The sequence below is a fragment of the Pristiophorus japonicus genome, chromosome 8 (assembly GCF_044704955.1).
Source record: "Pristiophorus japonicus isolate sPriJap1 chromosome 8, sPriJap1.hap1, whole genome shotgun sequence".
NCBI classification, from domain to species: Eukaryota; Metazoa; Chordata; class Chondrichthyes; family Pristiophoridae; genus Pristiophorus; species Pristiophorus japonicus.
The window spans coordinates 71,944,676-71,957,362 of NC_091984.1; the positions used below are offsets into that span (position 1 = coordinate 71,944,676).

The following is a 12,687-nucleotide window of genomic DNA, read 5'->3' on the forward strand; positions in this document are numbered from 1 at the left end:
CCACTATTTCCAAGGCCATCTCCTTAAGTACTCTGGGATGCAGTCCATCAGGATTTATCGGCCTTCAATCCCATCAATTTCCCTAACACAATTTCCCGACTAATAAAGATTTCCCTCAGTTCCTCCTTCTTACTAGACCCTCTGATCAAATCTTTTCATAATTAGGTCACCCCTCAGCTGCCTTGTTTCTAGAGAAGCGACCCAGTTTGTTCATCCTTTCCTGATCTGTATACCATCACATTTCTGATATCATCATCTTAGCACCCTCTCCAGTGCCTCTATATCCCTATTATAATATGGTGACCAGCACTGTACATGGTACTCGAAGTATGGCCTCACCGACGTTTGATACAAGTTTAGCATAATTTCCATACTTTTCAATTCTATACCTCTAGAAATAAACTAGTGCCTGGTTTGCTTTTTTTACGGCCTTGCTAACTTGTGTTGCAACTTTTAGTGATTTGTGTATTTGTACTCCGACATCCCTTTGTTCCTCTACCTCACCTAGACTCTCGCCCTCCAAGTTATAAGTGACCTCCCTATTCTTCCTACCAAAATGTAATGCCTCACATTTATCTGTTTTGAACTAAATTTGTCAATTATATGCCCATTCTGCAAGCATATTAATGTCCTCCTGTAATGTGTTGCAGTCCTCCTCAGTATTGACTCCCCCCCCCCCCCCACAAATTTAGAAATTGTGTCTTTGATTCCAAGGTCTAAATCATTAATATAAATTGTGATCAACACAAGAAAATAGGACTCTATGTTTATGAATTAGTGAGAAGTGACTTCAAAGTTAATTGAATATTCTGAAAAGTTACTAAACTACTTGTTCTCACTACTTATTTTTGGGTGCACTGTTTCTTTAACTGGCTGCGCCCCCCCCCCGCAATTCAAATTTCCGCACGTATGTTTTTTCCATTGAAAAGCCGCTGAGCGGCCTGCAAGGGACCTCCAGCTTAACTGGAACTAATTTTTTTTAACCAGTTTTTATTGGCCATGTGGCCAACCAGGTTCCTAATTATGCAAATAGTGTAGATTATCCGTTCATTTCCCTCTGCTTTGGCTGGATGATGTCCAACAAAGCTGTCCTGCTAGTAACAGCTGTTGTTCCATAAATGATGCAAAATTCATTTCTTCAACAATTAGGAAATTGAACTTGCTATCCAGTTGCAAAAAGTCTTAATGATACAGGTCGAATCTCCTATATCCGGAATCATTCCTCGTCCAGAACTATTCCCGGCCACCGGGTGGCGCATGTGCAGCACTCTGACATGAACAAATTGAAGTCCTTCCTTGCTGCCGACTCCCGCAATCGCTGGTCTGACCCAGTGATCCCGCCCCCCCGGGTTGATCTCTCTGCTGCACTCCCAGCCCAAAGCCAACCAGCCCCGATATCCCCTTGCTCAGTACCTGTACCATCTAATTTAACGTGACCGTCCCTCGTCCAGAAAAATCTCTTATCCAGAGCAGGCCAGGTCCCGAGGGTTCCGGATAACGCAGGTTCAACTTGTACCATAAGCCAACTGCTGACTTCAGATTCTGAATTCAGTTGAATTTTTTTGTGTGTGTTTGTATTTGCTAATGTTGTAGTACTTTTCCACTAAATTGGAGTGACTTCTAATTTCTTGGGTCCAAACTGTACTTTTGGGCATCCTGAGATGTAATAAGGTGCCATATAAATCTGACCTTTCCTTTTTTCCTTCCTCACACCTGACGTGCTTTCCTTATTTCATTAGCCACTCACTCATCTTTTCTGTGTTTCTTTCTTCTTTCCCTCTTTTCTTTCTCTTTCTCTTCTCCTCCTCCCCACCCCCCACACTTTTTACAGTTGCATCTTTTTTCTCCACCTCATCACCCATTCCATTGGCTGTTTACCCTGCCCTTTTTTTCAATAATAATTGAAGTTTTTTTTTGTGGAATTCTATAATTAATTTCATATTGCAGTACTGCAACATTTGAAGTTACTTTTTAAAAAGACAATTATTTGCAGCCAACATAATTTGAGTGGGCAGCAATCATGAGTTGTACAGCTGACATTGCCTGTGGTTTATTTTAAGTAAAGCAATTGTATATCTGGTATGAATAATTAATTTTTTAAATAATATGCATTTAGGAGATCAGTGGATTATGATTGACCTTTGGCACAGTCCATAACTAACTTCTAACTTTGCTCCTTGCATCTTAATGGGTTAGCATATTTATAGAATGTTGTCTCCCAAGTTTTTGTAATGCAACCTCGGTTTCAGTTTTACATCTATTTGATCTTTATTCTTTAAGCCAGAACCTATTTGCTGTTGTCATCTTTTACCTTCACCATGCTATCAACCTTTTAAAATAATTTCTGTGGTTAATGGGTAATGGGCAAAGAAAGAAAGAGCTTGCATTTATATAATGCCATTTACAACCTCGGGACATTCCAAAATGCTTCACAACCAATGCAGTATTGTTGTAATGTAGGGAAACGCAGCAACCAATTTGCGCTCAGTAAGGTCCCACAAACAGAAACTAGATAAATAAATGATGTTGGTTGGGGATAAATGTTGACCAAGACACAGGAAGATATCCCTGGTGTTCTTTGAACAGTTCCATGGTATCTTTAACATCCACGTGAGAGGTCATCAGATTAATGTCTCATCTGAAAGATTAATTTATTTTTGACACTAGTACTGCCTCACTACTGCACTGAGGTGCCAGTCTAGATTTTGTGTTTTAAGTCTCTGTCTTGGGCTTGAACCCATAATCTTCTAACTTCAGTGCTACTATTGAGCCAAGACTGAAAGTATGGATTTGTAAAGGGCAGGTCATGCTTTACTATTGCTGCTTTTTTGAGGAAGTAGTATTGTGTACATAATTGAATGCAATAAATATTGTATTTTCAGATGATGATTAATACCATGTGGCTTAATCTTAGTTACAAGTCCCTTATTAAAGGGGTTGGGACAGAGGAATGAGTAGGGATGCATGATGTTCTTTGGATTGGCAGTGCTATGGTGTGCCCCACTGATCTGTGCTGGGGTTTCCTGTTTTCCATAGCAGATTGGACATGAGCACGAGGAATTATATCAAAGTTTGCTGATAAATTAGGGGACATAGCAATCTGAAAAGCACGCTAGCGATTCTTGGAAGATATTTGATAAGTGGAGTGGACAAATTAGTGGCAGATGCAATTCATTGCAAAGAAATGTGTTCCAGTACATTTTTATGGGGTAAACACAGTTTAAAAACTAAGATAAGAATGGAGGAACAGAGAGATCTATGATTCAGTTAATGATGAGAGTTCAGGTAGAAAAGATCATTTTAAAAAGATCAACTGGAGTTCTATATATTATACATGGGACATTGACTATAAAAGCAAGGAAATTCTGCATTTGTGTGCATTTCTAGGAACCCTATTTAGCAAAGTTATTCGACTAATGGAAACGATACTGGGAAGTTTCACTGGAACAGTGGTAGCACACTTGCATCTGAGTCAGTAGGTTGTGAATTCAAGTCATACTCCAGAAACCTGAGCACAAATCTAGGCTAATACCCCAGTGCAGTATTGGGGGAACACTGCACTGTCAGAGGTGCCGTCTTTTTTAGGTGGACGTAAAAAATCTCGTGGCACTGTTTCAAAGACGAGTAGGGGAGTTTTCTCCGGTGTTCAGACTAATATTTCTCCATCAACCAGTAACACTAAAACAGATTATCTAGTTATTATCTCATTCCTGTTTGTGGGACCTTGCGGTGTACAAATTGTGTTTCCTGCATTACAGCAGTGCCTATACTTCAAACATACTTAATTGGCTGTAAAGTTCTTTGAGGAGCCTTGAGGTCATGAAAGATTCTATTATAAATGCTATTTATTTTTCTTTCTTAGAATCTTACAGCATAGAACGGGCCATTTGGCCAGTCTTGCCTGTGTTGGCTCTTTGACAGAGCTGTCCAATTTAGTCCTACACCCCAGGTTTTTTTCCCCCATAACCCTGCAAATTAGTTACCTTCAAAATACATGTCTGATGATTTTTGAAAGTTCCAAAGGGACCTGATTCCACCACCCTTTCCAGTTGTGTGTTCCAGATCCTAACTTTCAGTATGAAAACATTTATCCTCTAGTTCTATAATTTTAAAACTATGGCCTCTGGTTACTGAACAACTTACGAGAGGAAACAGAGCAAGTAGAGAGAAACTATCAAAACCTTCATAATTTTGAATACCTCTATTGGGTTTCCCCTTAACCTCCTCTGCTCGAAGGGAATGATCGTAGCTTCTCCAATCTCGTCACATAATTGAACTCCCTCATCCCTGGTATCCTCCCTGTACCAACTCCAAGGCCTTGACATCCTTCCTAAAGTGTTGTGACCAGAATTGTACACAATACTCCAGCTGAGGCCTAACCAGTGATTTGTAAAGGTTTAGCATGACTTGTTTTTATATTCAGTGCCCCATTTACAAAGCCAAGTATCCCATCCGCTTTCTTAACTGCCTTCTCAACTTGCCTTGTCACCTTCAAGAATTTATGAATATGTACCCAAGGTCTCTCTGCTCTTGCAGCCCCCCCCCCCCCCTTCAAAGTGGTACCATTTTTAAAGAAAGACTTGAATTTATGTACTGCCTTTCATGACCTCGGGATGTCCCAAAGCATTTACAGCCAATTAAGTATTTTTGAAGTGTAGTCACGGTTGCAATGTAGGAACTGTGGCAGCCATTTTGCGCACCGCATGCTCCCACAAACAGCAGTGTGATGACGACCAGATAATCTATTTTAGTGATGTCAATTTGAGGGATAAATGTTGGACAGGATACCGGAAATAACTCCCCTACTCTTTATCGAAATAGTGCCATGGGATCTTTTACGCCCACCTGAGAGCAGACAGGGCCTCGATTTAACGTCTCATCCAAAAGACGGCACCATCAACAGTGCAGCGCTCCCTCGGTACTACACTGGAGTGTCAGCCTAGATTTTTGTGCTATGTCTCTGGAGTGGGACTTGAACCCACAACCTTATAACTCATTGGCTGACTCTAATTTAGTGCTGTTTCTCCAAAAATGCATCTGCCATGAGTCTGCCCATTTCACCAGTCTGTGTGTCCTCTTGAAATCTGCTACTATCATCCTCACTATTTACTACATTGCCAAATTTTATATTGTCTGCAAACTTTGAAATTGTACTCCCTATACCCAAGTCCAATAAGAAAAGCAATGGTCCTAATACTGACCCCTGGAGAACCTCACTCCATATTTTTCTCCAGTCAAGAAAAAAGCCATTCACCACCACTCTGTCTCTTCTCTGTTAACCAATTATGTACCCAAGTTACCACCGTCCCTTTAATACCATGTGCCTCTATTTCCAGAATACATCTGTTATGTAGTACATTATTATTTTATCAAATGCCTTTGTGAAGTCCATATATAAAACCTCTACAGCACTACCATCATCAACTCTCTCTGTTGCTTCCTCAAAGAACTCAATCAGGTTAGTCAGACATGATTTACCTTTAACAAATCCATGCTGGCTGTCCATTATTAAGCCGTGTTTCTCCAAGTGAGAATTTTGTACTTGACAATGGTGTCTAGTAGCTTTCCCACATTGATGTTAGACAGATTGGCCTGTACTTTCCCCTTTTTTTGGAACAGGGATGTAACATTTGCAATTTTCCAGTTCTCTGGCACCATTGCCATATAAAGAAACAAAGACTTGCATTTACCTAGCGTCTTTCACAACCACCAGATGTCCTAAAACGCTTTACAGCCTTGAATTACTTTTTGAAGAGTAGTCATTGTTGGAATGTAGGAAACGCGGCAGCCAGTTTGTGCGTAGCAAGCTCCCACAAACAGCAATGTGATAATGACCAGATAATCAATTTTAGTTATGTTTTTGATCTCCAAGGAGGATGGAAAGATTGTGGTCAGAGATTCTTCTATTTCCACCCTAGCTTCCTTCAGCAACCTAGGATGCATTTCATCTGGACTGGGTGACTTTGATGCCAACCTATTTAGCACCTTGTAGCAACTTGTACCTTATTTGTAACACTCCTTCCATTAACACGTATGCATTCCAACACCATGGTAGTGAGGCTGCAGATGGTGGAGGTGTGAGGAGAGCGTACCTTGACAAGTTGTGACTTGGAACCAATGAATAGTGTTTAATGCATGACGTTGTTGATACGGATTCTTTTCCCTCAATCTGTTTCAGCGAATACACTGACTCGAACACTTTAAAGTTTAGTTCAGACTAACTTTATTCAGGCTTCATCGATGAGGTCTTGCTCTGATAAAGAGGCATCGACTTCATGAGTCTGTCGAATCCATCAGAGCAAGCAAAAATCATTACAAAATCAATACATTTATACAGTTCATGATTGGTACAACCCCTTTTCATTGTCCTATCACATCAGCTACCGTGGCATAGATACAAGCTAAATGAGTCATTTACACAGTTAATTAAGTAATGTCCCTAATCATGAGAGAAGATTAAGTAATCTCCAGCTTATCCTTGTTTTGCAGACAAGGAAGGCACGCATAGTTCTGCTTCTCTGACTATTCCTACATCTGTTGCTACATTCACATATACGGTCCCTCAAGGTTGTTTCACAAAGACAAGTCACTCATTGTTTTCCCCTACAGTGAGATCTAAAGAGTCAGCAATAACCATGAGCGGCCATTTTAGAAAGAGTTAATACATTTGAAATTAGTACGGATAATACATATAAAGTTGGTAGCTACATTGATACAGATTCTCAACGTGGTCTGGCTTCTTCCTTGATTTGGCAAGAGTTAATGACCTCACTCAGCAGCTTAAGGGTAACCTAACCGAGGGTTAGTATATTAAATTAATTTTGATCCAAACTGGGTTAAATGTAAAACAGTTTGGGAACTGAGTCAAGGATGATTCATCCCTAGACCTACACTGGGAGGTAAAATCCCAGACAGATCCTTGGTGCTGAGTTAAAAGATGGAATTAAGATTTGTGTGCTCCCTCGTCATGTATTCGTGCAGAGGGGCGGCGAGGGATCGGGGTGGAGGGGCGGTGAATAAGCATACAGGGCCCAGGGGCAGCACGGGCCAGCCCACACTGCGATGTGTGCGCACTAGGTCCATGCAGCAGAGCAGGTCTTCAGTCGTCCTGGTTAACTCTTGCCACTGGATAAAGGCCTAGCTCTGTCAAGCTCGTGTGGTGGCTGATGTGCAACGGTCACCACACGTTAAAAAAAATTCACGCACAGGCATCTTCCACCCCTTCAATTGGAGTTCAGGACTGGAACATCGGGTCCTTCATTGAAACATCTGTGAACTCATGTGGAAGCAAGTCATCCTTGTTCGAGGGACTGCCTATGATGATGATGAGTTGGCTTTGCTTTTTACCTCAATCTAATTTCTGCTCTTTCTAAACTATTCTTTGTTCTGCTGCTGTTCTCTTTTTTTTCCAATCCAATAGTTTATTAAAATTGGGAGGTTTGGCAAGGGTAAATAGGGAAATATTATTTTCACTGGTTGGTAACAAGGAGAATAAAGCTAGGAAGTCGCAAGGTATTTTTAAAACAATGAGGAAGCAGAGAGTCGAAATAAACGGGTCCTTTTCAGAATGGCAGGCAGTGACCAGTGGGGTGCAGCAGGGCTCAGTGCTGAGATCCCAGCTATTTACAATATACATCAATGATTTAGATGAAGGAATTGAATGTAATATCTCAAGTTTTCAGATGACACTAAACTGGGTGGCGGTGTGAGCTGTGAGGAGGATGCTAAGAGGCTGCAGGGTGACTTGGACAGGTTAGGCGAATTGGAAGATGCAGTATAATGTGGATAAATGTGAGGTTATCCACTTTGGTGGCAAAAACAGGAAGACAGAATATTGCCTGAATGGTGACAGATTAGGAAAAGGCGAGGTGCAACATGACCTGGGTGTCATGGTACATCAGTCATTGAAGTTTGGCATACAGGTACAGCAGGCGGTGAAGAAGGCAAATGGCATGTTGGCCTTCATAGTTAGAGGATTTGAGTATAGGAGCAGGGAGGTCTTATTGCAGTTGTACAGAGCCTTGGTGAGGCCACACCTGGAATATTGTGTTCAGTTTTGGTCTCCTAATCTGAGGAGGGACGTTCTTGCTATTGAGGGAGTACAGCAAAGGTTCACCAGATTGATTCCCAGGATGGCAGGACTGACATATGAGGAGAGACTGGATCAACTGGGCTTGTATCCTCTGGAGTTTAGAAGAATGAGAGGGGATCTCATAGAAACATATAAAATTCTCACGGGATTGGACAGATTAGAGGCAGGAAGAATGTTCCCGTTGCTGGGGAGTTCCAGAACCAGGGATCACAGTCAAAGAATAAAGGGTAAGCCATTTAGTACTGAGATGAGGAGAAACTTCTTCACTGAGTGGTTAACCTATGGAATTCTCTACCGCAGAAAGTTGTTGAGGCCAGTTTGTTAGATATATTCAAAAGGGAGTTAGATATGGCCCTTATGGCCAAAGGGATCAAGGGGTATGGAGAGAAATCAGGAAACTGGTACGGAGGTTGAATGATCAGCCATGATCTTATTGAATGGTGGTGCAGGCTCGAGGGGCCGAATGGCCTGCTCCTGCACCTAATTTCTATGTTTGTGTTTTTATGTTAATAGAACACGGAACACTGTTAACTATGAAAAGCTTCGAGACAGAAACTATAACTATTTATTTAAAATGGGATTTGTATAAGCATTTGAAGAGTAAGAATATAAAATGATATGGGGAAATGGAATTGGAGTAGACCGTTTCCAAAAAATGGCACCAACCTAATTGAGATAAAACAATCTAAAGAGAAAAGAAGGGTATGATATTTCAGATGGTGCTCATCAAAATTGGTCACTACTTTGATGTTCTTAGTTGTTACTAAGCTTTTGAAAATTGGCATTAGTCAACAATTCGAATGCTACTTAGTGTGTGCCATTTGCTGAACTTTTTCTGCTTTTATATAAAAGTGTGATCATGAAATTTAATAAAACATACAACATTTAATTTATTGCTTGATTTCAGGAATGTGTATTGAAGTAAGCTTGAAAAATCTTCCTTCTCACCTAATACAGTTTTCATATAATACTGCTCTCATCTAATGGAGTTTTCATATAATACTGCTGAAAGCCAGTGGGCTCAAAGGTAAATTATATCAATTTATAGAGTTGCTACAGATGGTTTGACAACTTATTTCTTTGATGCATATTTTCTGAAAGATTATATTTATGATTTTTGCAGGCCTCTGGAACATGGAATAATGCCTTTCAGCTTTCCCAAGACAAAGTTATCATTATGGGATCCAACACCAGTAGGTGATGCAATAAGTCTACAACTTGCATATTATAGGTATGATTTGCAGTTTCTATTCCCTCACACCCTCTTTCTCTCTCTCTTCCCACCCCCCTATTTTTGGGGCTTAATTTTAGCAACTTTTGTTTAAGGAATTTAGAATTGTGGTACTCAGTAATGCACCAATAATTAGCATTAATATGTTTTAAATTTTTTTTTTTTTATTCGTTCGAGATGTGGGCGTCACTGGCAAGGCCAGCATTTATTGCCCATCCCCAATTGCCTTTGAGAAGGTAGTGGTGAGTTGCTGCCTTGAACCGCTGTAGTCTGTGTAGTGAAGGTACTCAAACAGTGCTGTTAGGGAGGGAGTTCCAAGATTTTGACGCAGCGATGATGAAGGAACGGCAATATGCTTCCATGTCAGGGTGGTGTAACTTGGAGGTGGTGTTGTTCCCATGCGCCTGCTCCGTGTTTTTCTAAGTGGTAGGTCTCTGGTTTGGGAGGTGCTGCCAAAGAAACCTTGGAGAGCTGCTGCAGTGCATCTTGTAGATGGTACACACTGCATCCACGGTGCACCGGTGGTGGAGGGAGTGAATGTTGAAGGTGGTGGATGGGGTGCCAATCGAGCGTGCTGCTTTGTCCTGGATGGTGTAGAGCTGCTTGAGTGTTGTTGGAACTGCACTCATCCAGGCAAGTGGAGAGTATTCCATCACATTTCTGACTTGTGTCTTGTAGATAGTGGAAAGGCTTTGGGGAGTCAGAAGGTGAGACACTCGCCGCAGGATACCCAGCCTCTGATCTGCTTTTGTAGCCAAAGTATTTATATGGTGCTGGTCCAGTTAAGTTTCTGGTCAATGGTGACACACAGGATGTTGATGGTGGGGGATTCGCTGATGGTAATGCCATTGAATGTCTAGGGGTGGTGGTTAGACTCAACCTTGTTGGAGATAGTCATTGTCCGGCACTTGTGTGGCGCGAATGTTACTTGCCACTTATCAGCTGTGGCGGGGCGGGGGGTGGGGGGGTCTGGATCATCCACTCAGCACTTCTGGCTGAAGGTGGTTGCAAACGCTTCAGCCTTGTCTTTTGCACTCACGTGCTGGGCTCTGCCACCATTTGAGGATGGTGATATTCATGGAGCCTCTTCCTCCCATTAGTTGTTTAATGATGGTCCACCATTCATGACTGGATGTGGCAGGTCTGCAGAGCTTTGATCTGATCCGTTGATTGTGGGATTGCTTAGCCCTGTTTATAGCATGCTGCTTCCACTGCTTAGCATGCATGTAGCCCTGTGTTGCAGCTTCTCCAGGTTGGCATCTCATTTTTAGGTACGCCTGGTGCTCTCCTGGCATGCTCTTCTACACTCCTCATTGAACCAGGGTTGGTCCCCTGGCTTAAGGTAATAGAAACATAGAAAATAGTTGCAGGAGTAGGCCATTCAGCCCTTCGAGCCTGCACCACCATTCAATGAGTTCATGGATGAGCATGCAACTTCAGTATCCCATTCCTGCTTTCTCGCCATACCCCTTGATCCCCCTAGTAGTAAGGACTACATCTAACTCCTTTTTGAATATATTTAGTGAATTGGCCTCAACAACTTTCTGTGGTAGAGAATTCCACTCTCTGGGTGAAGCAGTTTCTCCTCATCTCGGTCCTAAATGGCTTACCCCTTATCCTTGGACTGTGACCCCTGGTTCTGGACTTCCCCAACATTGGGAACATTCTTCCTGCATCTAACCTGTCTAACCCCGTCAGAATTTTAAACGTTTCTATGAGATCCCCTCTCATTCTTCTGAACTCCAGTGAATACAAGCCCAGTTGATCCAGTCTTTCTTGATATGTCAGTCCCGCCATCCCGGGAATCAGTCTGGTGAACCTTCGCTGCACTCCCTCAATAGCAAGAATGTCCTTCCTCAAGTTAGGAGACCAAAACTGTACACAATACTCCAGGTGTGGCCTCACCAAGGCCCTGTACAGTTGTAGCAGAACTTTTCTGCTTTTATACTCTATCCCCCTTGCAATAAAGGCCAACATTCCATTTGTTTTTCTGATTACTTGCTGTACCTGCATACTAACTTTTTGTGTTTCATGCACAAGGATCCCCAGGTCACTCTGTACTGCAGCACTTGGCAATTTTTCTCCATTTAAATTATAATTTGCTTTTCTATTTTTTCTGCACAAGTACATAACCTCATATTTTCCCATATTATCTGTCAAATTTGTGCTCACTCATTTAGCCTGTCTATATCCCTTTGCAGATTTTTTGTGTCCTCTTCACAATTTGCTTTCCCACCCATCTTTGTATCATCAGCAGACTTGGCTACATTACACAGTCACTTCATCCAAATCATAAATATAGATTGTAAATAGTTGAGGACCCAGCACCAATCCCTGTGGCACCCCACTAGTTACTTTTTGCCAACTGGAAAATGACCCATTTATCTTGACTCTCTGTTTTCTATTAGTTAGCCAATCCTCTATTCATGCCAATATATTACCCCCAACCCTGTGAACTTTTATCTTGTGCAGTAACCTTTTACGTAGCACCTTATCGAATGCCTTCTGGAAATCCAAATACACCACATCCACTGGTTCCCCCTTATCTACCCTGCTTGTTACATCTTCAAAGAACCCCAGCAAATTTGTCAAACATGAGTTCCCTTTCATAAGATCATGCTGATTCTGCTTGATTGAATTATGCTTTTCCAAATGTCCCGCTACTGCTTCCTTAATAATAACATAAGAAACAGGAGTAGGCCATACGGCACCTCGAGCCTGCTCTACCATTCAATAAGATCATGGCTGATCTGATCATGGACTCTGCTCCACTTCCCCGCCCGCTCTCCATAATCCCTTATCCCCTTATTGTTTAAGAAACTGTCTCTTTCTGTCTTAAATTTATTCAATGTCCCAGCTTCCACGGCTCTCTGAGGCAGCGAATTCCACAGATTTACAACCCTCTGAAGAAATTTCTCCTCATCTATTTTAAATGGGCAGGGTCTCATTCTAAGATTGTGCCCTCTAGTTCTAGTCTCTCCCATCAGTGGAAACATCCCCTCTGCATCCACCTTGTCAAGCCCCCTCATAATCTTATAAGTTTCAATAAGATCACCTCTCATTCTTCTGAATTCCAATGAGTAGAGGCTCAACCTACTCAACCTTTCCTCCATAAGTCAACCCCCTCATCCCCGGAATCAACCTAGTGAACCTTCTCTGAACTGCCTCCAAAGCAAGTATATCCTTTTGTAAATATGGAAACCAAAACTGCACGCAGAATTCCAGGTGTGGCCTTACCAATATCTTGTATAGCTGTAATAAAACTTCCCTGCTTTTATACTCCATCCCCTTTGCAATAAAGGCCAAGATGCCATTGGCCTTCCTGATCACTTGCTGAAACTGCATACTATCCTTTTGTGTTTCA

At 41.8% G+C, this 12,687-nt stretch overlaps 1 protein-coding gene across 6 annotated transcripts in view; it reads left to right on the forward strand.

Moving 5' to 3' along the window:
- The window catches only part of stil (STIL centriolar assembly protein), an 84,445-nt gene that overhangs the window by 6,799 nt on the left and 64,959 nt on the right, over positions 1 to 12,687 (forward strand). For 4 of the 6 annotated variants that reach the window (XM_070886912.1, XM_070886916.1, XM_070886914.1 and 1 more), the window contains 2 exons: positions 9,000 to 9,119; positions 9,216 to 9,323. In XM_070886912.1, coding sequence (XP_070743013.1) covers positions 9,076 to 9,119; positions 9,216 to 9,323 — 152 coding nt within the window. In that variant the 5' untranslated portion in view covers positions 9,000 to 9,075. The remainder of the gene's footprint in view (positions 1 to 8,999; positions 9,120 to 9,215; positions 9,324 to 12,687) is intronic. The other 2 variants (XM_070886915.1, XM_070886917.1) reach the window with 2 other exon arrangements.